Consider the following 26,985-nt stretch of genomic DNA (forward strand, 5'->3'; position numbering starts at 1 on the left):
ATCCTTCCCATTCATCCTTTGTTACCTTCCTTATCTCTCCTGATGATAATGTTCCCAGTTTGGTATCTGATACAGACACAAAATCCAGGAGGTTCCAACAAATAGACATTTATTACAGTTCGCTCTGAGACCACTGCATTAGCCATTTACACTTCCAGGTGTGGACCACTACTGGGTCTCTTAAAGACAGATTCCCACTATCCGATCCCACTCATTCTCCATCTACCTCCTTTTTTCCTCCTTCATTCTCTTCCCAATAGTTTCTTCTTCCCTACCATACTTGTCTTGTTTCTCTTTCACATAAATCTCACAAATTAAATTCTGGAATAGATCCTACATTACTACTTTTGAAACAAATTTTGTTTAATCATTAAATGAATTTTAGAAACAGGGTCAAACTGTTTTCCGCAAACATAGTCTTAAATGAAATTGTGTTTGCACAAATGTTTGGAACAAGCAAATGCAATGGGTTATGAACACAACAAATGTAAATTGTCTGAGATTTAAAATGTCCTTTAAAAATTCTCCTTTATTTATCCAACTCTTACATACATGTATGTGTGCACACACTCCCCCCCATCCTTCTGACCCCCACCACTGAAATGAGGCCATCTCAAAATAATTTATTTTCATGCTATCCTGACTTTCTTTATATATTTTATCATCATTCCCAACTACAAGGCCCTTCCCCAATATTAAAAGGAAAGCTTGTAGTACGCATAGATGCAACAAATCAGAAAGTTTTAAATGGTTTTCCATACCCTTAGTGTCATTAATTAAAACAAATCTGAGTAAACAGTTGATGTTTAAAACACAGCACACATAAAGCAACAGTATGCTAATATTCCTAAGTGTTTCCAAAGATTAATCTAGTAGCTGGATCTCGTCCATTTGAGAAATGGCTTTGAAACTAGTTGAAGAGAAAAATAACTAACAGAAGTATTACTCTAATCTTTTTTTAAAGGAAGGGCCATTAAAGCATGCCAAACCAATTTTTCCTTTGCTTGACATGACAGCTCGGAGGGCTCAGCACATCACAGTTGCTGATCATCAGCAAATTTATCTAAAGCTAATTTCAATCACAATAAGCTTGAGGGTGAGAATACAAATCTGGTTGCCTATAGTTAGGAGAGCAGATGGTGCTACTCTGTCGGGCAGCTTTGCAACAGCATATATGAGAAAGTAGGCTCCTGATGGCTTGCTGTCTTTAACGCCTGAGCTGAGAACTGGATCTGTGCCAACCTGGCACAAAGCCAAAAACTTCTGTGGTTCACCGGTATCTTCTGCCAATTTTTTTTCAGAGTGGATACCAGCTCATGGGTAGTGAAAAGCAGAAAAGTTTTTATGTGCAGTACTTTACTATTAGGTCTTACTGCATGCTGAAATGAGGGAAGAAACGGTGCTCTTTCTGACCTAACCCATCAAAGATTAAACACCACTGCTAAGTATCTATTTTGATTTATTGTGAAATCATTACTCTGCTAAATACAGTTATTTTTGCATAGTTCAGATCCGTGAAGAATTTTACTCTCTACTTTGTAAGCACTTTCTTTCATTCTTCATTACTACACCTTTAGGAACATTTAGGCGCTGGTCTACAGCCCACTGAAGTCAATGGGAGTCTTTCTATTGACTTCCATGGACTTTTCATCAAGTCCTTAAGCAGAGAAGAAATGGATACTGAGGCATTTAAAGATTCTTTTCTGAATGAATGTGTTCCCTCTGTCTTTTTTTTTTTTTTACTTTTCCTTTGATAGCTAGGCTCTCCTGACATCAGCAGCAAATGCAGCACTCAAATACAGCTCCATATTGACACTAGAGGAAAACAATTAATTTCACTGTAAATTCAGGTCCATTCAATCGTCTCCTTTCTCCTTCCCTCTCCCTTTTCCTCCTTCCATGTCTGTATCTTGCTTCTTGGATGACAAAGTACTTTGTCATTTAGACAATTTCCCACTTTCTATTGCAAGCTACCATGCCACAGTCTCTGTTGTAAAACAGACCTTTAAATTATCATAAAGAAAAGAAAATAATTAGTAAATTTACAATCCCATCAATAAGGACCTATTGCTTAAATGATTGTTTTGAATGATATGCCCAGTCTCTGTGTGTTCATCACAGAGGAGCTGATAGTTAGTAGTGGCTGACCTCGTTCTTCAGGTTCCTTGCCAAGAAGTGTTCAGCCACATGTGCAGGAAGCACGTTCTCCAGCAGCACCCGATTCAGGTTCTCCATGGTCTCAATCTCCTCACGCTCTTTTTTGAACTTGTTCTTCCACAGGAAGTCTAACCTACAGTAATATTCATTCTGTTACAAGAGGACACAGAAGTAAAGAAACAATAGGCATCTTGTCCTGCTCGAGTACAGGTTTTAAGAGACAAAATAAGCACGGTACACCCTCCTTAAGAGGCTCCCTGTTATCAAGGTTCTCTTGTATATGTGGCCACTTTATGGTAGCCCCAGACTCCACTGAAGTTATTCCCAAGTGCCCATTTTGACATATGTTTTTTCTCTCAACTTAGTAAGGCCAAAATCTGGGACACTGTGGAAAACTGACCTAAAATGCGGGAAAAAACTCCACAGGGTAAAATGCCTTAAATGATAGGGAATTTACTTTTTTTTATCCAACCATGCTTTCTGTGCCTTTTGATTCACAATTCAAAATTTATGAGAGAAAGAATTTAGAATTACTAAATAAGGTAACTTCTACCTTGTTTGGGATAGAGGCAAACTGGGGTCTAAAACACCGATTTCTTTTGTAATATGAAAGATAAGATGGGTGAGGTAATATCTTGTATTGGACCAACTTCTGTTAGTGAGAGAGACAAGCTTTCGAGCCACACAGAGCTCTTCTTCAGGTCTGGGAAATATACTCCGAGCATCACAGCTAAATGCAAGGTGGAACAGACTATTTAGCATACATAACTAGGTAGCATATATTCTCAGGGACCATTCAAGGTACAGTAAAAAGAAAAGGAGTACTTGTGGCACCTTAGAGACTAACCACTTTATCTGAGCATAAGCTTTCGTGAGCTACAGCTCACTTCATCGGTACAGTGTCTCTCTCACCAACAGAAGTTGATCCAATACAAGATATTACCTCACCCATCTAGTCTCTCTAATATCCTTGGCTCACCATGGCTACAACTGCACTTTGTAACATGAGACAGTTAAGAAGAACTGTCTGTACACACTACACTAATATTCATCTTCCCTGGTTCATGCAATCAGCCTGATAAAGAGGGTGTACTACAGCAAAAAGCAGACAGTTGATCAGTACACAGAGACTAGCAATGTAACATAATATTAATCTTTGTTCTGAGTTTGGACAAAGTTTCATAAAGCAAAAGAGTAACAAAACTGAAAATATTAAAGGGATACAGTAAACCTGGATTTTTTAAATTAGCTATTTTTGAATATTTTTAATTAAACTACACATAAAATTGTACACCCTAACATTTTTTATTTTAAAATCATTTTTAAAATGTGCATATCAGAGTTTTTCTTCTCTCCTACAGTGTTTATAAAGATTTTTGGGCAGCCCCAAGAACAATACCTGAAATGATGAGGCCTATACTACAAACAAATTTGTTTGCCCACTAACCTAGGGATATAAGCAGTAGAGCAGATTCTTCTCAAATACCATTTATTTTTAGTAGCAGAAGTGGCAGTAGATCTTTGACAGGTTTGCTTTTGGGAGGTTTATTTTTGTGATGCTGTCTTGTCTGTGACAGGGTCGGGCCAAGTGGCTACAGGACAGTGATAGAAGGCAGATATATTAGCCCCAGGTTAAGTAGGTCCCTTTTCCCTGGGTAAGGTAACAGGGAAGATTCCAGAACAATTAGGAACTTTCTGGAAACAATTAAGACAGACAGGCTGATTAGAACAACTGCAGCCAATCGAGAAGTGGCTAGAATAAATTAAGGCAGGCTAATCAGGGCACCTGGGTTTAAAAAGGAGCTCACTTCAGTTTGTGGTGTGTATGTGAGGAGCTGGGAGCAAGAGGCACTAGGAGCTGAGAGTGAGAACGCGGACTGTTGGAGGACTGAGGAGTACAAGCATTATCAGACACCAGGAGGAAGGTCCTATGGTGAGGATAAAGAAGGTGTTGGGAGGAGGCCATGGGGAAGTAGCCCAGGGAGTTGTAGCTGTCGCACAGCTGTTCCAGGAGGCACTCTAGACAGCTGCATTCCACAGGGCCCTGGGCTGGAACCCGGAGTAGAGGGCAGGCCCGGGTTCCTCCCAAACCTTCCAACTCCTGGTCAGATACAGGAGGAGTTGACCTGGACTGTGGGTTCATGAAAACAGCCAAACTGAGGGCTGCTGTGAATCTCTGAGGCGAGCAAATCCACCAATAAGCGCAAGACCCACCAAGGTAGAGGAGGAATTTTGTTACATGTATTAAATCCCACCATAAGAGTAGATTACAGTATATAGTATATATTTTTTCTTTTTCAACCATAGCATCTCCATTCTCATTTCTCATGCTGTCCTAAGTCTCTTCACTACTTTCCAATTTCTTGTGACTCTGCAATGATCATGTATGTAGCTGAAAAAATTAATTTTATTTCGTGGCTTTCTGACTCTTGCACAATGTCATCCCATGAGAAGGAACTTTTTCTGTTATACCTATATGCCCTGCATACTTGGATCTACCTTGATAGACATGGACCGTATAAATTCCTAAATCTAGACAATTCACAATACCAGGGAATTAAGATTGTTGTGTTGGGGTTATTGTGGTATTTTGCAAATTTGGCAATTTCATCATAGTAACTTTACTGTACAGATTTTGAAAATTTCACTGTTATCCATTCTGGAGGTGCTTGCACAGCTTTTCCATTAGATTAACATATTTTGGGATAAATCCAAGGTATTATTTCTATATTACATTTAAAGACTATATGGGCCTGATTATGATCTAATTTAGACTGGTGTAAATCAACAGCAATTTCCATGTAGTCAGTGGAGTTCTACCAGAGTAAAACTGTTGGGAGGTCTGAAAAAGACCCCTAGACATTGCACTAAAGAACAAGATTATGCAAATAATTTGATGCATTCTTCAACTACTACTTAGTAATCTTAGTAAGCCTTCACACAAAAATACATACTGTTCTTCTGGATAAAAGAGTGCTGTCACAGTATGAACTGATGCATAGTTGTCTTGTTGAGGCTACAGTCTAAGATGTTAAAACAGTAGAACGAGGCACCCAAATATTATTCCAATGACTGTATGTGGTTTCAAAGGAAACGCAGATAAATGACAGTGGAGTGAAAAGGGTATCTGTGAACACAAACTTTAAAAGGAAATAGTAGAAGAAAACCATGCCTCTGTTTAACCCGTATTGATCAATGGACTGAAGCTGACTTTAGATACTAATGACAGGCTGGATGGTGAGGCCCGAGTACTATGCACATATTTTAGTTACAAAACAAAAATAGAAACTGTAAGATGAATTAACTTATCTACTTTGATCTATCTACTGTGGGAAGAAGAATGTAGGTTTAAATTAAACTGGATACTAGAAGTATAATGTCTCTGCAACCAAAAGGAGAAAAACTTTATTCACGAAAGTAAAATGGGTCTTAGCATTTCAGCAGGAGCATGCTGTCCAAGCTAAAGCTGGAACTAGCAGGATAGTGATGCAGAACAAGCAAAGAATCTGCAGCTTCTGAAGGAGCTATTCATATTGCTATCAAGTGTTTTCAAGTGGTAAAAAAAGGAAATCAGAGTGGGAATAGTTAAGTGTGTACAGAGGCAGATTTAAAGGAACAGAGAACCTGTATACAATTCACCTTTTCTAGGATTCTATTGTTGACATTCTGCAGTCATCCTTACCACCAAATGACAATTCCTTATTACAAAGAATCAATTCATGAACAATCTTGTTTCAAAATTGTCCTCATTATGCAAAAGCGATCAGTCACTTTTCTAGAATACCTATTTTACTGTCCAATTAAGAGAAGTATTCTTTCAACTCCTTGTTGCAATCATATTAAGGAAGTGTCAATTTACAGTGAAAAACAAACAAGCTTTCCTACCCAGGTGGTTCCTAATAAGGATGACAAAGGAAAAGGCCACCAAATATAATAATGCAGAATAAGTCTATTAAAAAACTGAAATGCCACAGTGATTGCCATAAGCTAGTTAAAAGTAAACTGGAAAGCTGAAACAGAATTTTGAAGTCATGAATTCTAAATACTCTATCAAATTACAATTTTCATATGATATCAAACATCTGTGTTGAAAAGACTGGGTAAAACTAGGTGCTATGTGCACTGTAGTCTTCAAAAAGTCTTCTAGTGTGTTTAAGGTTTGTATTAAATAAATAATTTATTTACTGCTTTATTACTTATCTCTTTAAATCTAAGATGCCACAGTAATACTGTGAAGAGAACATTGATATCATGAACAAAGATACACCATCAAAATTAGCTGTGAATTAAACAAGAAGTGTTAAAAAATACTGCTAAAGTACTGCACACTAAAAAATGCATTCTCTCTGGACTAGATTCATGAAGGACACCTAAAGTTGCAATTAGGTGCCTAAATCCAACATTTAGGCACCAGTGACACTCACAAAGGCACCACTCAGCTTCTGCCTAACACCGTAGGTGCCCATGTTTCCACTGGTAGACATGCGTAAAGCCAACAAAGGCTGATGATGCCCCACAGCTAACTAGCTGTTCAGAGCTCACGCTCATGCCTTAGCCCCCATAGGATTCTCAAACCTGACATTCTCCCACCTATTTCATGTGTGGGACCCAATCTGGTAGCTGTACTCAGAGCGTACCCAACTCACACAAAAGACAGCTGGAAGGTCAGGAGGGAGAGAACGCGTCCACCCAGTTACCAGGGCACTCATCTGAAACATGGGAGATCCACTTTTGAATCCCTATTCAGCCTGATTTGGAGCAGGGACTTGAACCCAGGTTTCCCAACTCCCAGGTGAGTGCCCTAGCTGCCAGGCTATTGGCTCAGTCTCTCTTGTTGAAGCTATTCTACTTTGTATAAATACTGTAATTAAATATTTATTGGAGCAGGGACTTGATTCTCCCACAAATAGGCAAATAACGTAACCACATTATTGGCTATAATGGGATGGGTCTCTCTCATCTTATTGTGAAAAAGGGCTGACCGGTTTTAGAAGCCTAGATCCCCAACTGCCTCTCTCTGATCTGTCAGTCAGGCGCCTGAGGCCCAGATCAATGAGAGTGAGGTGCTGAAGAACCTTTGTGAAGCCCCACTCCTCTCCTCAGCATTTCATTCCCAGCTAGCTTAGGTGGCTCCCCACTCAGCTTGCTGGCTTCTAGGCATCCCTTTGTTAATCAGTCAGATAATTCCCCCAGGATAATGCAGGGGAGCCTGAGCACCCTAAGGCTGTGAACTTCACTGGGTAGCTGGCTGGCTGCCTAGGGGCTAGGTGTTGCAATGCCTATGTCCCCTTTGTGAATCTAGCCCTCTTTCCCTATGTATTTAGATTTGTTAGTCAATTTTAGAAACAAAGGACCAGCTACTCTCAGATGTTTTATTTGTATCAACTTGTTTTTAATGTTCATTTTTATTAGCATTTCCACAATATAACTAGTGTTATATATAACAAAGTAAAAATCCTATTAAATCTTTTTATTTTTATAAACAATGTAAAAACTAAGATTCCTACTTTCACCTATTAGTTAGCGGTATCTCCTGAATGTACCCACGCAGGGATTTGTGAATGTCTTGCAAACCTCACAAGAAGGGTCCCTGCAGGTACAGTATCCTCTGAATACCAAAGAGACCCAGCTTTTCTGGTACAGGGATCAGCTACTTTCTTGGCTGTGACTCTTGAGCTTGTGTACAACAGAAAGGGTGAGGAGAGAAAGTGCTGCCTTTATTTGTAAAGAACACAGCTCTATAGAGGGAGCTCACTCGACATAATAAGGGTTGATGTAGAGAATTACTGGTAAGAGACTGACCCAAGATTAGAATCTACAGTTTACGCCTAGACCACTATGCCACAGTGCATCTCAGTAAAGGCATTGGATTTTTCTGTGCCTTAGTTCAGCTAATAAGCCTTTGTGCTTTCCTAGTGTTTTTCCTTGCTATATTATATATAAAAGCAAAGCACTTTACAAATTTGGGTAAGCATGTTTAGCTCAATTTTACAGTTGGTTTAACTAAATAAAGTGTATGTAAGGTAATTTGTATGTAAGGCAATATGGTCTTGAGGATATGATATGAGTCTGTTATATCAGTTATCAAGGTTTTCTTCTTAGCTCAGCCACAAAATTCCTATGCAAGCCTTGGCATGCCTCTCAAACTCTAATCCTCAATTACAATACCTGGAATATGGGGCAAATCATGTCAGTCCACCTTGGAATGGTGGTAGGAGTTCTCACTGAATGAAGATTGTGGAGTGCATAGATTTATTAAGGATTATCAGTGGAAGAGATGAAGATACAAATCAAGACCTGTGTTTATTTCCTTCGATCAACGGAGAATTTTAATGGAAAATATAGCAGAAGTCATTATACTGTGAAAGTAGAATGAATTATATTGAAATTATAATTCATTAAAGAAATGCTACTTGAAGGGTTTGTTGAAATATAGTTGTCAGGAAGAGAAACATTAAGGAGTGTGAGACAATGGGTCCTCAAACTAATTAACTTCAAGCTCCTACTGAGCTAGGAGATTGGTAAACGTTAGTATGCAAATAAGATATGTATGTATATTTGTCAGTTTCTGTTTCCTTTTGTCTCTTATGTTAAATTGGCTTTGGCTTATTTGTATAAATAAGTTAGCTTGAGCCTCAGAGAGGGGCTCACATATCAGGGTGCACTGGCAAAGCGCTTTGCTAATAAACAGAGTGGTCTGAACAAATTATGTGAGTCCTGAATCTGACTTTGACAATACCATGGAGATTCCTTTTATTTTTCAAAACCAGCCTGACACAGATTGGAAGACAACAACTAATAGATACTCCACTGCCATGTGTTCTTCTTTCTTCATCAATAAACCAACGTCTGTACTTTTTAAATAATGACAATTTATGAACCTTCTTAACAACTCTGCTCTTGAAAAACATCTCTTGCATGACCCAATATCAAAATCTACCTCCCTTTCAAATTTTGTAGTGCAATGGGATTTAACTGGGCAGATACAAACAATAGACACTTGGAAAAAGTGTTAAGAGGAACAATTTTGAAGTATTGTAATATCAAAATACAGTATAGGTATATGTTCTGAAAATTTTGTAAGTGCCAATTAGGCTTAATTCTAAAAAAGTTTACAAGTGTGTGGAATTATTTTTTCTTTATTTTTGGGGGTAGAATGAGTTACAAGGAGGCTCACGGTCAGCAGAGAGGGTACTGCCTCTTCCTAAGAACCCACACATGTGCTGAGCTGGGAGAAAAATCTTCGTCCTACAGCTCCAAAAGTACAGTATACAGCTAAAGTATAATTTCTTAGCTGTCAGCTCTAAGAAGAGCTAAAGCCACTTTTGGCCATGTGTAGGATATGTGTAGCTTCACGCTGCAGTGAAAAGCTAGTTGTGACATGTAGCTACATAGGTTAGTGAAAGGCTGTGGCGGGGGGAGCTTCTGGAGCCTTTCCCTGTTACCAGAGTCTTCATCTGTGGAGTGGAAAGGCTCCCGCAGTGGGGAGCTGGTTAAGCTTTTGCCTGCTTCAGGTAAGGACTCTGGAAATGAGCAGCTGCCAGAGTCTTTCCCTGTGGCAGAGGAAGGCTCCAGTACCAGGGAGCTGGCAGCACCTTTCTTTGTTGCCAGAGACCTTATCTACAGCTGCAGAAGGCTCCAGCAGTGTGGAGCTGCCAGAGTCTTTCCTTGCTGCCAGAGCCTTTTCCTGCAGCAGGGAAAGGCTCCCGCAGCTGGGAGGCAGTGGGTCACTACATGACTGAAAATTAGGGCAGTCGATTAATCACAGTTAACTCAAGTGATTAACTCAAAAAAAGTAATCACAATTAAAAAAATTTATAGTGATGAATCGCACTAGAATACCAATAGAAATTTATTAAATATTTTTGGATGTTTTTCTACATTTTCAAATATATCAATTTCAATTACAACACAGAATACAGCACATATTGTTCATTTTAAGAACACTTTCACTGCAAAATTGACAAAATGCAAAGAAGATACCAATGTGAAATTTCTAAAGATAGCTACAGCATTCGACCCAAGATTTAAGAAACTGAAGTGCCTTCCAAAATCTGAGAGGGATGAGGTGTGGAGCATGCTTTCAGAAGTCTTAAAAGAGCGACACTCTGATGGGGAAACTACAGAACCCGAACCACCAAAAAAGAAAATCAACCTTTTGCTGGTGGCATCTGACTCAGATGACAAAAATGAACATGTGTCGGTCCGCTCTGCTTTGGATCATTATCGAGCAGAACCCGTAATCAGCACGGACACATGTCCTCTGGAATGGTGGTTGAAGCATCAAGGGACATATGAATCTTTAGCGCATCTGGCATGTAAATATCTTGCGATGCTGGCTACAACAGTGCTATGCAAATGCCTGTTCTCACTTTCAGGTGACATGGTAAACAAGAAGCAGGCAGCATTATCTCCTGCAAATGTAAACCAACTTGTCTGTCTGAGTAATTGGCTGAACAAGAAATAGGACTGAATGGATCTGTAGGCTCTAAAGTTTTACATTGTTTTATTTTTGAATGCAGGTTTTTTTTGTACCTAATTCTACATTTGTAAGTTCAACTTTCATGATAAAGAGATTGCAATATGGTACTAGTATTAGACACATTGGAAAATACTGTTTCATTTGCTTTTTACAGTGCAAATATTTAATAAAAAATAAATATAAAGTGAGCACTGTACACTTTATATTCTGCATTGTAATTGAAATCAATATATTTGAAAATGTAGAAAACATCCACAAATATTTAAATAAATGGTATTCTATTATTGTTTAACAGCGCGATTAATTATGATTAATTTTTTTTAATCACTTGACAGTCCTACTAAAAATAGTAGTGCAGATGGGAGGCATGGCTTGGGAAAGTAGAGCGTCTGTAGGGTATATACTCAGGTACACACCCACACCCAACATGCATGTCTCTGCTCTATTCACCTAAGTTGTGCCTCACAGTCTACAGCATTGCTTAAACCCATAGTGGAAGGGCTACCTGAGTGCATACCATACATGCTGCTGAAAGAAGTGCGCAGTGTAGTGGTAGCATTGCAACTATGGTGGGTCCAGTGTAGCAGGTGGGTTAAAATGTGTCTGATATGAGGTCCCTGTAACCCAATGGCTTGCTTGAGTATGGGGCCTGAGCATCACACTGTGCAGTGAGGTGGTATGCCTCCATTTCTTGTGCAACATATGGCTCCATGTATTTCATCTCTCTTACCTCCTGAGTGGAGGAGAGGAATGGACTGGGGACTCCAGCTTCCAGCCTAAGTCCTTGGGCAGGCTTGAGGGTATACAGGTGTCATGGTGCCCAGTTAAAATCCCCACTGGAACAGCCCTGCTAGGTAGTTTGCAGAGTAGTCCACCATTGGTTAATAGTTTTAATAAAGTTGCAGCCTCCACATTTAAGCAGACTATAGCATAGTCGTCTCATTGTGTCTGCATCAATGGGTAATAATTGTGAAGAAAACAGGTTGTAATTAAGCAACTCTAGCCAATGAGTTATCAAGGTAATAACTAAATGGGAAGGTTGAAGAGGTAGTACCAAGCGGTGTTTGAATAAGAGGGAGACAAAGAAACGTTAAATAAAACTCAATTCCAAATCAGGGGAATTTTTTAAATGATCTGTAAATTCTACTTCCCCAAAACATTCACCATACTCCTTCCTTCCGAGTAATCTTCAGTCTTGTAGCCAAAACAGTTTTCCAAGGTAAAATTACAGGAGTGCTGAAATCAAGGGTTTATTACGGACACGGGTTGCAATCTCATTAATTTTTTACATAATACCACTCTGTGTATACACTCTATGTGTATATATGTGTAAACACAGACACAAACACACATATGCATTCAAAGATAGTAAAGCAGATGAAAAGAGCATGCTGCGTACCTGTCTACCAAGAACTAGTAATGTCACAAAGAATATAAAGAGAGACACAGAACCCATTGTCTTCAGGTCTTTCAATATTCCTGGCCTGTAAAAAAGAAACACAGCTAAAATGAATTGCTCAAAAAGGAAAAAAAAAACCTGTAATCTTAATACTTAATCACAGTCTTGGTTTCCTCCCCTCATTTCTGTGCTGTAAACTCCTTGTACAACTTTTTAGTAATCAAACTAAAAACTTTAATATAAATTGCTTTATTTTTTTCTGGAATATTAAAACTGTACTACTAAATATATTTATATAATGGGCCCTGCTTTCTGACTGTACAACGTAAATCTGGAGAATAATATTAAATTTAATATATTTAATGCTTTTTTTTGCCTGTTAAAGGAGAGTTTCTGATTGGTTTTCAATATGTTGGTTTAAGTAGACTGTAGAGAGAGTTTGTGATGGCAGTACTATATTCTGCTTCCATACTGTAGTGACTAACCACGTCTCATGAGTGTGAAGAAGTGAAATGAAATCATAAGGTACCAAAAGGCTTCTTATCTCAGAACCACACAAGGCAAGAACCACACTAACCACCTCCCTTGGACAGCTTATTAAAACCCTCAGTTCCTTTGATATGAGAGAATGTATGGCGAGGGATCTGGTCTACACTTCCAGAAGCTGATCTACATGAGCAAGGCCACTGTTGCTTCCACTGGTGGGAAAGTTTTAAGAAAAATGCTAGTGTAGAAACAACCTTAGTGGCAAAGTGTAGGTAGTCAAAGGTGTATGAGAAATGTAACACATCAAATGGTTCTGCAGTATATCATAGGGATGTCCACTACATGTGTGGTGTGTATTATACTGTGTACCTGAATACATCTCCTCACTCCCCCATTTGTGTGTTACACTTTGCATTTTCAAAGGTAAACAGAAACACAAAGCAAGTCTCACTATTCTATTCAGATTCTTATTCCACGGTATCCTAGTGCGTTAAGACCTGGCTCAGTGAACGGCGTTAGAAGGCAAAGTACTGGAATTCTACTCAAAGCACTCATGATTTTCTACCATGGTGTATGCACTGCCTACACATGCTACCTTTATAAAAATGTATTTTTAAGAAAAGGTTGGGTAGAAGTAACACATGTCCTTTCTACACTGTAACAGGGAGGTTCGGGACACAATTGTCTTGCCCACAGCAAAGACCCAACTAACTCGATGCAAACTATATATTCATCCATGGAAGAAGTCATTCCCAATTACACCCATTCCTTTGCCCCCTCGCGGAGTAGTTTCTGCACAGAATCCTCTCTTTGCTCTGAGAAGCACGTATTATATAGTTAACAATTTAAGACAAATGCCCTAATTCTGGGGAAAAAAGATGCTCTGTCTGTGTGCAAAAAACCAACAATGCATGTTAACAGGGTTCAGGTAACAAAGAGCTAATGCCTAATATCCTTTTTTGTGACAACGCAAATCAAACCATAATATAGTGCAAACATCAGATGATTTATGCAGTCTGAACAGGTTTATTTCTTTTATTCTAATACTGTTACATATACAATCAAATCATATATTTAGTATACAGGAGTCAGTTGTTATCTTGAATTGGGATTTGTAGATGTGTGTATATATATATTTTTCAAAAAAAATCCAAGCTCTGTTCTGCTCCGCTACACAAGCAATATTATTAATTGTCCTTCCCCTAGTAGCATGCTAAAATAACCAACCTACCTTTTCATAGGTGCCATTGCATACAGGAATTTGTTGTAATCATCCAGTGTGGAGCCATGAGTGTGCAGGAGGATGACATTGTAGCCCACCAATGCAATCAGCATGATCACCATTTTCAACTCATAATTTATCCGCAGGAAAACAGAACAGGATATCAGCCCCAAAATGCAGCTATAGATAAAGTACTGGCACATGGAAACCAAACAAGACAAACATTTAGGATTCGACCTAGTGAATATTAACTGGAGAGAAGAAAGTAATTTGTAATAAAATGGCCACATTAGCTTTACAAAATGATTAAAACCCCATATAAATTAAATATGAAATCTCTCATTACTACCAAATAATCAAAGAGAACCCTGTGGACATTTATACTTCAAAAAAAAAAAAGGTAGCTTTTCTTAGGCCAAGTATATTTTATTTCTTATTAAGATATTTCTGGAACACTGCTGGCTTGTCGACAGAAGTATTGTTTGACTGAACCTGAATCACCATATACTCATTTTGGGAGATCTCTCCTATGAGTGCTTTGCACAGCACAATCAGCCGTAGTTAACTTGTGATTTTAATTTTTCTCCAGTGCTTCTTATAATTTATTGCCGCTTGAAATAAGCAAAAAGTAATTCTTGTTCAGAATTACTTATATTAAATCTTCATTTAATCTTGTGAGTTCAATCTATATAAAGTAGCAGAATCCATTTTTCTACTATGTAAGCACTACTACTTTTGAAAGTGGTTTTCATACTGGAAAAATGTTAACGTTTGTGCATCCAAAAAGAAACACAAAGATCAACAAACTTTGTTGTGAAGAAAAGAGCACCAGTTAGAAATAGACAGCCCAATTTGCAAATGCTGCCTCAATGGGTGTGCCTGATTCAAGTTGAGAAGCCAAAAATGTAGGTACCTCAGATTGCTGTGCATTTTTGAAAACATCACCCTAAGGTTGTCTCTTTCATTTTTTTGGTTATGTCTACACTACAGCCTATGTCGGCATAATTTATGTCACTCGGGGGTGCGAATATTCCACCCCCTATGAGCAACATACGTGACGCCCACATAAGCGCTGGTGTGCACAGCGCTATGTCGGCAGGAGAGCTGCTCCCACTGACACAGCTTCTGCTGCTCACAGAGGTGGCAGAGAGCATCTTCACCAGACGTGCCACTGCAGGGCTGAACATATAGACATGGCCATGGTTCTTATACATTAGCTTAATGCTCTTCTGTCTGGTTCCCAACACTGCGTGGGGATGTTTAAATCCCACAAGAATCGTGTTTTCAGTTAAACAAAATTTAAAGCCATGGAACCATTTGTATTTGTAGCAAACCTACCTTTTGGATTTAAACTACTAGGCAGTTTCATTAAAGCACTGTGATTTGGACCCTTCTTTCCCTGCCTCAATCCCTTAGAGCTGGGGAATGGGGCGGGGTGGGGTGGGGTATGCCTAGACCAGGGTATAAAACTGTGCAAAAAGCTGCCACCTCTGCATAGCCACCTAACTAATTCTTGCAAAAGATCCATGTGGCCAATAGAATGGACAGGATAGAGGGCATAGATAGGGTTTGAGGAAGGAACAGCAAGGGGTAAAACATATGAAAAGTCAATACCACTGGAATTACCATTAATGTGTGTTGTGAGGTTTCTGATCCCTCTCAGCGAGCACAAAACTGCAATCTAGCAAACTAGTGGCACAATAGTTTCTGGGCAGCCATTTTCTGCTCTGCCTAGATCAGCATGGAGGAAGAGTTCATCTGCATAGCTGGCCAGAATCTATAGATTTGGGGGACTTTTATATAAAGGATTGCTTTGCTTCGCATGTACTTGTAGCCTCACCACTAGTCTTCGCCTTCATACCCCTGCAGCGCTCACAGAAGATGGGTACAGAATACCCAGACAGCAGCTATTTCAAAGCCACAGAACTGCGCTATTCCCAACTCTTGTGATTTGCTCAAGAGACTTGTGGTATTTGGTATTTTTCTTAAAGCTTCAGGCCCTGGAGTGCTGTGATTCTGAGATTTTCAGCATTATTTAGAAAGAAAAAAATAAGTTGATAGCCCACATGGTTGTGGAGGACAGCTTGAAAATACAAATTCAAAGGGCTCAACATCCAGAGGCACATAAAAAGAACTCCAAATACATTATAAAACATCTCATGATATTCTGGGAGCTGAGTAATAAATTTTGAACATTTGGGGCTGGCAAGACTGGAATTGTTATTGTATTTTGTCTCTCACAGGAGGAGATCACATGGGTCTAAAAGATATAAATTCTGCATAACTTCTAACATTTGGAAACCATTTTGCAGCCTCCTAACAAAACAAAAAGACAACCAGTCCCTTTGCAACCGGTTAAGTATTCCCTGACAAGTCTTGTATAACAGCAGTATGCACAGTAATGTAACTAAGAACATCTCATATTGCTGCAAAAAATATTAATTATCATGGTTCCAAATAGGGCTCAATTCTTCTGGGATTGAAGCATTTTAAAAATCTCTTATTCATTCATTCTAGTCTACATACTCAACAGATCTGTCAGCTTCACTTTTTATAAGTCACAGGCAGTTTCTCTGTGGGAGTAATGTTTAATGCCATTATACACATATACAAAAGACTGACTTTTAGTTTAAAAAAAGAATATTTTGCCACCACGAGTGTTCAATGTATCATCCAATAAACATAGAATAGTTTTATCTATACATTTTTAATTTTTCTAAATCAGTGATTGATTAATAATTCAAGAGGATTTTGCCTCTCCCCTGCTGTCTTTATCAAGCCAGAAATTATGAGCTCTGAAATGCTTTGGGTGGTTTAGGATGGAACTACTGTACAATTAGGAGGTTTTTAATAAATAAATAGGAAAGAGGAGTGTTAAAACCTTTATTCCACCATAAATTATTCACTATACCTGAATTATTAACAAAGCAATGATAATGTTTTGTCTATTTCTGTCATAACTAAGTTAACACGTTTATTAAGTGACAGACAATATGGTTGCTACATGTAAAGAATGCATTTTGATATTATTTAAATTTTAAAGGAACATATTAAAGACCAGTGTGACAAAGTTTCTGCTCTACCTTGGTGGGCCTTGCGCTTATTGGTGGATTTGCTTGCCTTGGAGCTTCAAGGCAGCCCTCAGCTTGGCCGTTTTTCTGAACCCACAGTCCACGTCGACTCCTCCTGTGTCTGACCAGGAGTTGGGAGGATTTGGGGGGAACCCAGGCCAGCCCTCTATTCCAGGTTCCAGCCCAGGCCCCTGTGGAATGCAGCTGTCTAGAGTGCCTCCTGGAACAGCTGTGCGACAGCTGCAACTCCCTGGGCTACTTCCCCATGGCCTCCTCCCAACACCTTCTTTGTCCTCCCCATAGGACCTTCCTCCTGGTGTCTGATGCTTGTACACCTCAGTCCTCCAACAGTCTGCGTTCTCACTCTCAGCTCCTCACACGCACACCACAAACTGAAGTGAGCTCCTTTCTAAACCCCAGGTGCCCTGATTAGCCTGCCTTAATTGATTTTAGCAGTTTCTTGATTGGCTGCAGGTGTTCTAATCAGCCTGTCTTAATTGTCTCCAGAAGGTTCCTGATTGTTCTGGAACCTTCCCTGTTACCTTACCCAGGGAAAAGGGACCTACTTAGCCAGGGGCTAATATATCTGCCTTCTATTACTCTCCTGTAGCCATCTGGCCCAACCCTGTCACACCAGTTACTAGAAAAAGCCACAATACCATGAAGAGCTGGGTATCTTAGTAAGACACTGGATAATGTCAAACAGAATGTTAAAAATGTATCCTTTGTTTTGGTGAAAAAACCCTCAAAAGAATTATAAAAGCACAACAAAATAACATATGACAAAACAGACTATAAAATGTTTCTGTTTAAAACAAGATAAAAATAAATTAGTGGACTGACAGTGTGTACATACAGAGGACTGGGGAAGGTTGAGGTCAGTTTATTTACAGCAGAAGCACTTTAATCATATCCTTACATAGTAAAGAAATGTGCTACCAAATAAGCAATGAGCTCACACTAACAGATCAGGAGATAAATGTTTGACACCTCCTGAAATCTTCCTGGATGCTAGAACTCCTTGCAAAATATCAAATTCCATAATGTCTCAATTAAGAAAAGAGACTACCTTTTTATTAAAAATTTTGCAAAAAATATGCTCCTTCTTTAGAACCACTGACCTAGAAATAAAAATGTGCATGAAGTTAATCCCCATTTAGATTAGTTGCTTTCACACTGACATAAAGTGAAAACTAGTGAGAGTTGCAAGAGGTCAGTCCACCAATCAGGCCCTGGCTGATTAAACATTTCTTTCAGAATTAATTAAAATGATGTTTATAATTAACACATTATCTAGTCAATCTTTACAACACCCCTCTGAATTAGTCATTATTTTCATTTTATAGATTGGAAAACTATGCCAAAGATGTTGAGTGGCTTGCCCATGGCCGCAGAGGGAGACAATTATTAGAGGCAGAACTCTTGAGAGTTTAAGCCAGGAGAAACCATTACATCATCTAGCCTGACCTCCTGTATATCACAGGCCAGTAAATTTCACCCAGTTACCCCTGTGCTGAGGCCAATAACTTGTGTTTAGCTAAAGCATATTTTCCAGAAAGGCATCCAGTCTTGGTCTGAAAGACATCAAGAGATGGAGATTCCACCACTCCTCTTTGTAATTTGTTTCAATGTTTAATCATTCTCAGTGTTAAAATATTATGTCTAATTTGAATATATTTTGTTTCTGCTTCTAGTCACTAGTTCTTGTGATGCCTTTCTCTACTAGAATAGAAAGCCCTTTAGTACAAGGTATTTTCTCCCCATGAAGGAAGTTAGACATTAATCAAGATACCTCTCAATCTTCTTTTTTTGATAAGCTAAATAGATGGAGTACTTTAAGACTCACTGTAAGGCACAGTCTTCAGCCCTCAGATCATTTTGTCTCTCTTTTCTGGACCCTCTCCAAATTTTCAGCATCCAAGGATCACACTAGCCTCTTTTCCCCCCCATAGCATTGCACTGGAAGCTCATGTTGAATTGCTTGTCCACGATGACCCCCTAATTCCTTTTCACAATCACTGCTTTCCAGGATATAGTACCCCATTCTGTAGGTCTGAGCACCCCTCCTTGTTCCTAAATGTATGACCTTGCATTTGGCTGTATTACAGTAAACTTCTTTGAATGGGCCCAGTTAACCAAGTGATCCAGATCACTCTGTTTGACTGCCCTGTCCTCATCATTATTTACTACTCCACCAGTCTTTGTTTCATCTGAAAATTTGATCAGCAGTGATTTTATATTTACTTTCAGATAATTGATGCAAGTATTGAATAGTGTCAGGCCTAGTACCAATACTTCTGGAAACCCACTAGAAACAGACCCATTTGATCACGATTCTTCACTGACAACTACTTTGAAATCTGTCAGCTAGTCAGTTCCTAATCCATTTAAGGTGTGCTCTACTGATAATGTACAGTACCATATTTTTAGAATTAGAACTCTAGAGTTCTTGGCTACTAGACAGTCCTCTAAACCTCTTTCTTAATCTGAAATTCATTGACATTCAAAGTTAGGGTCTGATTTTCAGAAGAGCCGAGGCCCTGCACCTCTCCTTGACTTCAAATTAAGTTGTGAGCGCTCAGTACCTCTGGGAAAAAAATCAACCCTTCGGAGGCTTCTTGAAAAATCCTCTGAGCCACTAAGCCTCGAAAGGTTTAATGTAGACATTGCAAATTATAAATAAAGAAAGAAATGTAAAATGAACTTACTGGTAGGTAAAAATAGTTGTTTTGTATATACCACGGTGTTTGATCATTTGATTCGGGAAAACTTGCATTTGATGAATTAAGAATCGGGATGAAAACTATCACAGGATCATCCAGGAAAAACTAGAAGAAAATAATATGAAGTTTGTTCGTGCCTTCAGTGGTGACAAATCAAAAAAGTAAAGGGCATGAGAGGGAAAAGCTCAGTCATTAATTACTTATCTTAATTGTAAATTCTTTTCTATTGTAAATAGAAAAATCAAAAGGAACAGTATCAGTTGATTGCCTTTTGCCTGGATGCTTCAGACAAAAACAACTTTGTTGACCTTTATGTGAAGCTTTCTATTCGAATAAGATGAAAGGCTGTTATATTAAGCTCTAATCAGCAGCTCTAACACACTGAAGGCCACAATAAAGTGAACTTAATGCATATACTATTCCATGTATGCACCTCAGCCTTACCTCTTATTTAAGTGAAGGAAGACTTACAGAAAGAGCCTCTTTATTCAGTTCAGTTTTAAAAGCCCAAGCCTGCTCCCATTGAAGTAAATAGCCAAACTCCTATTTATTTTGATGGAAGCAGAATCAGAGGTCCCAAGTCATTTTTGAATTGAATGTAAGGGGTTTATTTTCAAATTACCATCATGTGTGCCCACAGTGCAAAAGAAAATACATCATGAAGTACTTTGATGTAAACTTATATTTAGGCTGCGCAGAATTACATTTTTAAAATAATTTTGACAAAGAATATTGATGTTTATTTTTAAGCATTTTTTTAATTCAAATTTTCACAACTGCAAAATTAAGGAGGGGTCAGACAATAAATATTTAATGAAAATAGACATTGAGATTCAAAAAGTTAAAGCTTTGTAACTGTTAAAACACACATAGTCAACATCACATGTCAATATATGCAAAGCAAATATAATTAAATAATACTAAAATAAGTTCTCAAACAGCATTTTTGTTACTTTGTCTATCTTTGTCAAAATTTCTACTGTCGTCGATGAAAATATTTTTTGTCAGCTTGTCTCTGTATGGTGACATCAACGTTTACTAATAAAAATCTAACCCTTCCAACCTACATTCATCTATCTTCAAGCACTGCCATTAAGCAGTCTACAACAATCTGTGGAACTAGAAACATAAGTCTTATTATACTATGAACACGTACCCAATGCCAGGTGAAATAGGAGACTAAGTAAAAAAATTAAATAAAAGAATACACAAGGGGAAAAAATACACAGAAATGTTGTCAGTTTCCATGAACCAAACACCAATTACTTCTGAAGTACGTGTTTGTATTTTTGTCTCTTTTGTCCAACTGTCTCCACCTGCTATCTCACTTATGTCCCTTTGGAGATTCTGTAGTGCCTGTATACAGAGTATTTTAATGTAGCATTCTCTTTTCTCTCCATTAGAGATAGCTCAGCCTCTGCATTCACATCCTTGGGGCGTGGAGGGGGGAGTGGAAAGGAAAGAAAGTTGTAATTTTATTAACCCCAATGTTTACCAGTATTTCAGCAAACTAGCACTAAGTTATTATTTTCACCTTTAATTTATACTCCAAGCAGATTTTTCTCTCACATTCACATAATCTATCCTCTGTTGTGGACCGTATGCAATGCAGGATGACAATGATTGCTGCGCGGATGCTCCTTTGAAGAGGAACCTAGGATGAGCACTTTTGTGCTTTTCTAATTTATCTGACCAGAAGACGGTACAAATGCAAGACAGTGATACCAGGTTCTTTTCAGCTTTGTAACTAACTTGTTAGCTTCCAGGTGTGTTTACACTGAGGTATTTAGAGTGAAGAGTCATGTCATCCACTACAATCAAATCTAACAAAATCAAGAACAAATTGTTTAAAAATATACCTTTATCACCAATTAAAACTAACATTTTCACAAAAATGGAAGGTTAAAATAAAAAAGAAATGCATGTAGGGCTTTCTTGTGCCTTTAAAACATGGCCTCACTCTGGGGTCAGTTCAGAGGGGCACAACTCTCCCATTCATAGTTCCCAGAGGCACTGTATATGGGATATGCAGATCTGAGGGAGTTTTAGGAAGTATAGCCACAGCTGCAGCTTTTGAAAGGGTGCAGAGTACACTCCCTTCCCACGTAAGGCCAGCCTTGCTGCACAGCACAGAGAGGGATAGGACCATAACATAGCTCTCTCTGCACACCCTTTGAAGAGCTCCAGGCTGCATTAAGCACTGCTTTTGTGCAGTACTTGCTGAGTGCAAGAGCTAATTGGGATGTTTCACCTACTTGTGTACCTGTGCTGGACCAGACAATCTTTCCCTTGGATGCTGTTGCTTTTTTAATGCATTTTTATCGTTAAGTAGCTGAGACTGTAATTATTTATTTGTATTACAGTAGCATATACAGGCCCTAACTGAGAGACGCACCTCATTATGCTAGGTACTATACAGAGAGATCGTAAGAGACAGTCCCTGCCCTGAAGAACTTGAATATATAGAAAAAAACAGACAAAGGTTGGGAAAAATATTATTATTAATAATCAATTAATTAATTATTATTATTTATGATTATATGCTAGAACGATATGCTGAAGAAATCAAGTCTGAAGAATCAGGGCAGAAACAAAAACCCTCTTTCACTGTTTGCATTTGCATACAGGTGCTGGCTTATTTTGCCAGTTTCTAGAGCACCACATATTGGCCACTGCTATGTTCTTAACATTTTATATATGTGCACTGAGACAAAATGGGTCTTGACTCCTAATGTACCCTTTTAAAATCTGTACGTTTCTACATTAGTTCATTTTTGGTTTTTTAAAACATATTTCAGCCAGTTCTAGGTTTGATGACAAAAAAGACAAAGTATCATTTTTCAAATATTAAAAAAGTAAACAAAGAATTGTAAACTTCCTACTTTTTATTTACTTAGCTTTATTTACTTACTATTTACTTAGCTTTATTTACCTTAGCTGCCTAAGGTAAATGTCACAGACTCGTCAGATTTAAATTCACTGAATAAATATGATGCATGCAACCATGTAGTTAAATAAGTTTACCTTCTCCCTTAATATATTTACAAGACTCTGTCCACAGATGCTAGACACAGGATAAAATTTTGAAATAACATTGAAGAATTTAGTTACACACCTTCCATTAACGTTAATGGAAATCACAGAGATAAATCTTACCCTTCTTTAGATATCTGACACCAGAATTAATTTAAGGGAGAAGCACTGGGAACTGTGTTTTATGAGGCCTTAATCAAACCCACCCAATGTAATAAATCACTATAATATACTAAATTAAACTCAAATTTTCCTCTGTAATTCCTGTATTATATCATTTTGGTACCCAAAAGGAATACTCTGTAGAGGCATAAAGATTTCTTCATTGAACTATAAGTGTATCTTTTTGAGAAACAGCTTGTAAGGTAAATCTTATTTAAATATATAATATCTGTGTACATCAAGACTTTAAAATACATCACACCTTAGAAAATAATTTATAGTGCCAAATTATCTGTGGGTGTAAATTCACGTGTTTATAGATTCCAAGATCAGAAGGGACCATTGTGAACATCTAGTCTGATCTGCAAAACACAGGGCCATGACCTCTAAATTAATTCCTGCTTCAAGTAAAATAGCTGTGGTTGAATTAGAGCATATCCTTTAGAAAACAAATCCAATCATGATTTAAAAATTGCCAGTGATGGAAAATCCACCACAATCTTTCATATGTTATTCCAATGTTTAATTATTTTCATGTGCCTTATTTCCGGTTGGAATTTATTTGAATTCAACATCCAGCCACTGGATTTTGTTACACCTTTGTCTGATAGATTGAAGAGCCCTCTATTTTCAAATTTCTGTTCCCCATGTAAGTACTGACAAACTGATCAAAATCACTCCTTGATAAGCTAAATAGATGGAACTCCTTGAGTCTTTCACTGAACAACATTAACACAACTTTCATCGACATCTACTTCCTGAGAAAATGCAAGAAACAAAACATCATTCTCAGAGGACTCACCATCTATAACCCTCTGATCATTTCCTACAACTCCAAATATGCTGAACAGCTCTGCAGAAGGACTTCAGAAAAACTGAGAAACCATCTCCTGCACCTCACATACTCCAGAAGGGACCACTCAAACAAGAAAGAGGAGGTTTCTACCTGTAACTGGAGGTTCTTTAAGATGTGTGGTCCCTATCTGTATTCCACTGAGGTTTATGCATGCGCACCAGGCACTCCAAGTTAGAGAATTTGAAAGTAGTGTCTGTTGGTCCACCCATGAGCCCTGGTTTGCCCCATGCTTCTGTCCGAGGTGATAAAGGGCAAGGCGGACCGATTGCATCTCCAGTTCCTTCTATGTCATGAATCAGACAGATCCATAGCAAAGAGGAAGGAGGGTGGGAAGTGGAATACAGATTGGGACCACACATCTCGAAGAACCTCCAATTACAGGTAAATAACCTCCTCTTCTTTGAGTGATGGTCCCTATTGTATTCTGTTGAGGGTGACTGACAAGCAGTACTTAAGTTGGAAGAGGGTATGAGGATGAGGACGGAATGGTTGTGCAGAGAACTGCCATGCCAAAGGAGGAGTATGCTGCAGAGTCCTGCACTAACGTGCAGTGTGTTGTGAAGGTGTGCACAGAACTGCATGTGGCCGCTTTACATATGTCCTGATGCAGCACATCTAGAAAAGGGAGGCCATGGTGGAAGTCTGGGCTCTCCTGGAGAAAGCCCACACCTAGGCGAGGGGGCAGGGAAAGAGGCAGGCCTGATTGTTGGTAATGTAATGCAACCAGAATGTAATGCAACCTGAAATCCATTTAGAGATTCTCTGGGTGGAGATGGCCTGTCCCCTGAATCTCTGTGCTACTGCCAAAAACAGTCTGGGGACTTCCCAATAGATTTCATTCTCTGCAGGTAGAAGGCTATAGCTTTTCAGATGTCCAGGGAATGGAGTCAGTGTTCCTCTGCAGATGTGTGTGGCTTCGGGAAGAAAACAAATTAGTGAATGGATTGATTGATGTGAAATGGGCAGATCAGCTTTTGTAAAAATTTGAGATGCAGGCATAGGAAGACTCTATCTTTGTGGAAAATTGCAAAAGGCAGGTCTACCATCATAGGTCTGAGTTTCCGACCTTTCTTGCAGAAGTGATAGCAAAAAGGAAGGCTTCTTTCATGGAAATGAGTGATAGAGAGCATGATGCCAACAGTTCAAAGGGGTGTGATTGGTTGGATGTGTGGGAAGGTTCTGATGAGGCCCTTCCAAAATCTAGTGGTTTGTGGCTGTGTAAAGACAGAGTAACCTTCCACAGAGTTGATGGTGAGACCTCATGCCTTCAAGTATAGACTGTAGTCCAGGAGGAGGGAGATCCCTGCTGATTCTGGTAAAATTCCCTTTTGTTGGTCCCAGTAAGTGAAACATTTCCACTTGGCCCCAGTAACAGGCCCCAAAAGAGAATTCCTTCCTGCTGCATCTGCTTTAGAATGGGCCTGTTCTTCAGCCGTCTTGCACAGCTGAAGAACAGATCTATTCTAAAGCAGATGTCCATCCAAATACCACGTTCTGAGGTGGAGCACCTGTGAATTGGGATGTCTGATCTTGCAATGCACTGTGTCAGTATATCGGAGAAGGTAAGGATAGGTAGACAGTGGTAGACAATTGGTAGACAGTGAAGGAGATTGGGAAACCAGAACTGTCTGGGCCAATAGGGGCCAATAAGAATGACCATCGCTCTGTCTTGTTGGATCTTGTGGAGTACCTGAGGCAGGAGTAATAGAGGAGGGAAGACGTAGTTGATTTGGTTTGACCAGGATAGCAGAAAAGCGTTGCTCTGAAAGTGGTAGCTGAAACCTCCCCATGGTGCATTTGCTGTTTATATGTGAGGTGAATAGGTCTTTGGCCGGAATCCTCCATCAAGTGAAAATGTCATGTACTACTGAATCGTGAAGTTTCTACTTGTGGTTGATCACAAAATGTCCACTGAGTGACTCTGCAAGCACGTTCTGTGTCCCCGGAAAATAGGCCGTGGACAAGAGGATCTGGCAATTGATGCACCAAATCCAGAGAGTGATCAATCTTGTCTCCCTGTCTGTTGTTGTGGAAAACAGTGGTAGTTGTCTGACAAGATGAGAATGTTGGATCATATTAAAGAAGTTCTGTATTAGAATCACAAATGAGTTTGATTCCCCATAGTTTAAATTCCAGGGTATTACTAATTAAGAGGTATCTTGGTTTTTGGTACTGTTTCTCTCCCTCTATGTTGAAACTTGAAAGCTGCTAATTGTGTTAGTACATTCTAAGACAGAGTCTGTTCTCAAAGCAATTCTTTGTAACAACAACTACTCACACAGAGAGAGACTCAAAGCAATACTCTGTAACAACAGAATCAGCACCCAGAGACTCCCCGCCCTTTCGTTATATTCATCTCTCTTTGTTAACAATTGTGATTAAAATAGAGGTAGAGGATATATGTGGATGGATGCTTGGTGTGGATAATAACTGAATGATCAGGGAGGTGCCAGCCTAAGAATCCAGGGTCCATCGTCTGAAGAAGGCGTCAAGTGGAAATAACCAGAGGACCCCCGGAGGGCAGACTGGAATCCACCCAACAGCCTCCAGAATGGGAGAACCAAAGAACAAGATAACATCTGGCAGCATGGAGCCGTCAGGAATGTGCCATCTGCTGATTCCCATAGACTGGCATAGGAAGAAATTCCTATAAAAATGGACTCTAGAAAGTGAGAACTTTGGGGTCTGATTCTGCAAACCAACTTCCAGGAGCATCAGATGAGCATCTGACAAGGCCCTGCTCCCTCCTCAGGCTTGGCTTGGCATGAGCAACTCTAAGGCTGGTAACTATGATAACAACCTTGCAGAACCTATGTGTATGTGTGTATGGAATGAATGTGTGAATAAATATGAAATTGAATGGAATGTTATAGCTATAACTAACTGCTTACTATGATTCTTTCTGTATTCACAATAAATGCAGCATTTTGCCTTTTCCCCTTTAATAAGATCCTGCTGGTTTTTATTTTATTGGTATAACAAGAACATGATGGGAATGGATGAATAGGAGAAAGGATTGGCATGCCCTCCTTACAGCTTGGAGTTCCAGGATATTGATATGCGTCTTGGGGAGACCATATTCCTTGTGTCTTGTGATTGCCCATGTGCTCTCCCCAGCCTAGGAGGGATGTGTCTTTGCTGATCATCTAGTCCGGGGAGGAGGGAACCCCTATGCATATGCGCTGTGGGTCTGTCCATCACTGAAGGGATGACTATACCCTGGCAGGGGCTGTTAGCATGAGATCCACGGTGGGACATTTTGTCAAGTAAACTGTCTGAAGCCACATCTGGAGGCAGCAGAGGCAGAGTCCAGTAGGCAGTCACATATGTACACAAAGCCATGTGGCCAAGGAGGAACAGGCAAGTCTTGGCAGGTACATAAGGATGGTTGACA

At 39.2% G+C, this 26,985-nt stretch overlaps 1 protein-coding gene across 3 annotated transcripts in view; it reads right to left on the minus strand.

The window, feature by feature from the left end:
* ADCY2 (adenylate cyclase 2) overlaps window positions 1-26,985 on the minus strand; it is a 432,450-nt gene that overhangs the window by 15,649 nt on the left and 389,816 nt on the right. For 2 of the 3 annotated variants that reach the window (XR_006288776.1, XM_037893358.2), the window contains exons 17-20: window positions 19,526-19,645; window positions 13,756-13,940; window positions 12,039-12,123; window positions 2,149-2,307 (exon numbers count right to left, since the gene is read on the minus strand). Coding sequence is in view for 2 of the 3 variants with exons in the window: in XM_037893358.2 (XP_037749286.2) it covers window positions 2,149-2,307; window positions 12,039-12,123; window positions 13,756-13,940; window positions 19,526-19,645 (549 nt within the window). In the remaining variant the exon portion in view is untranslated. Of the gene's footprint in view, window positions 1-590; window positions 2,004-2,148; window positions 2,308-12,038; window positions 12,124-13,755; window positions 13,941-19,525; window positions 19,646-26,985 lie in introns of those variants that run through there. The other variant, XM_043540281.1, reaches the window with a different exon arrangement.

This window comes from Chelonia mydas, chromosome 2 (assembly GCF_015237465.2).
Source record: "Chelonia mydas isolate rCheMyd1 chromosome 2, rCheMyd1.pri.v2, whole genome shotgun sequence".
Lineage (NCBI taxonomy): Eukaryota > Metazoa > Chordata > Testudines > Cheloniidae > Chelonia > Chelonia mydas.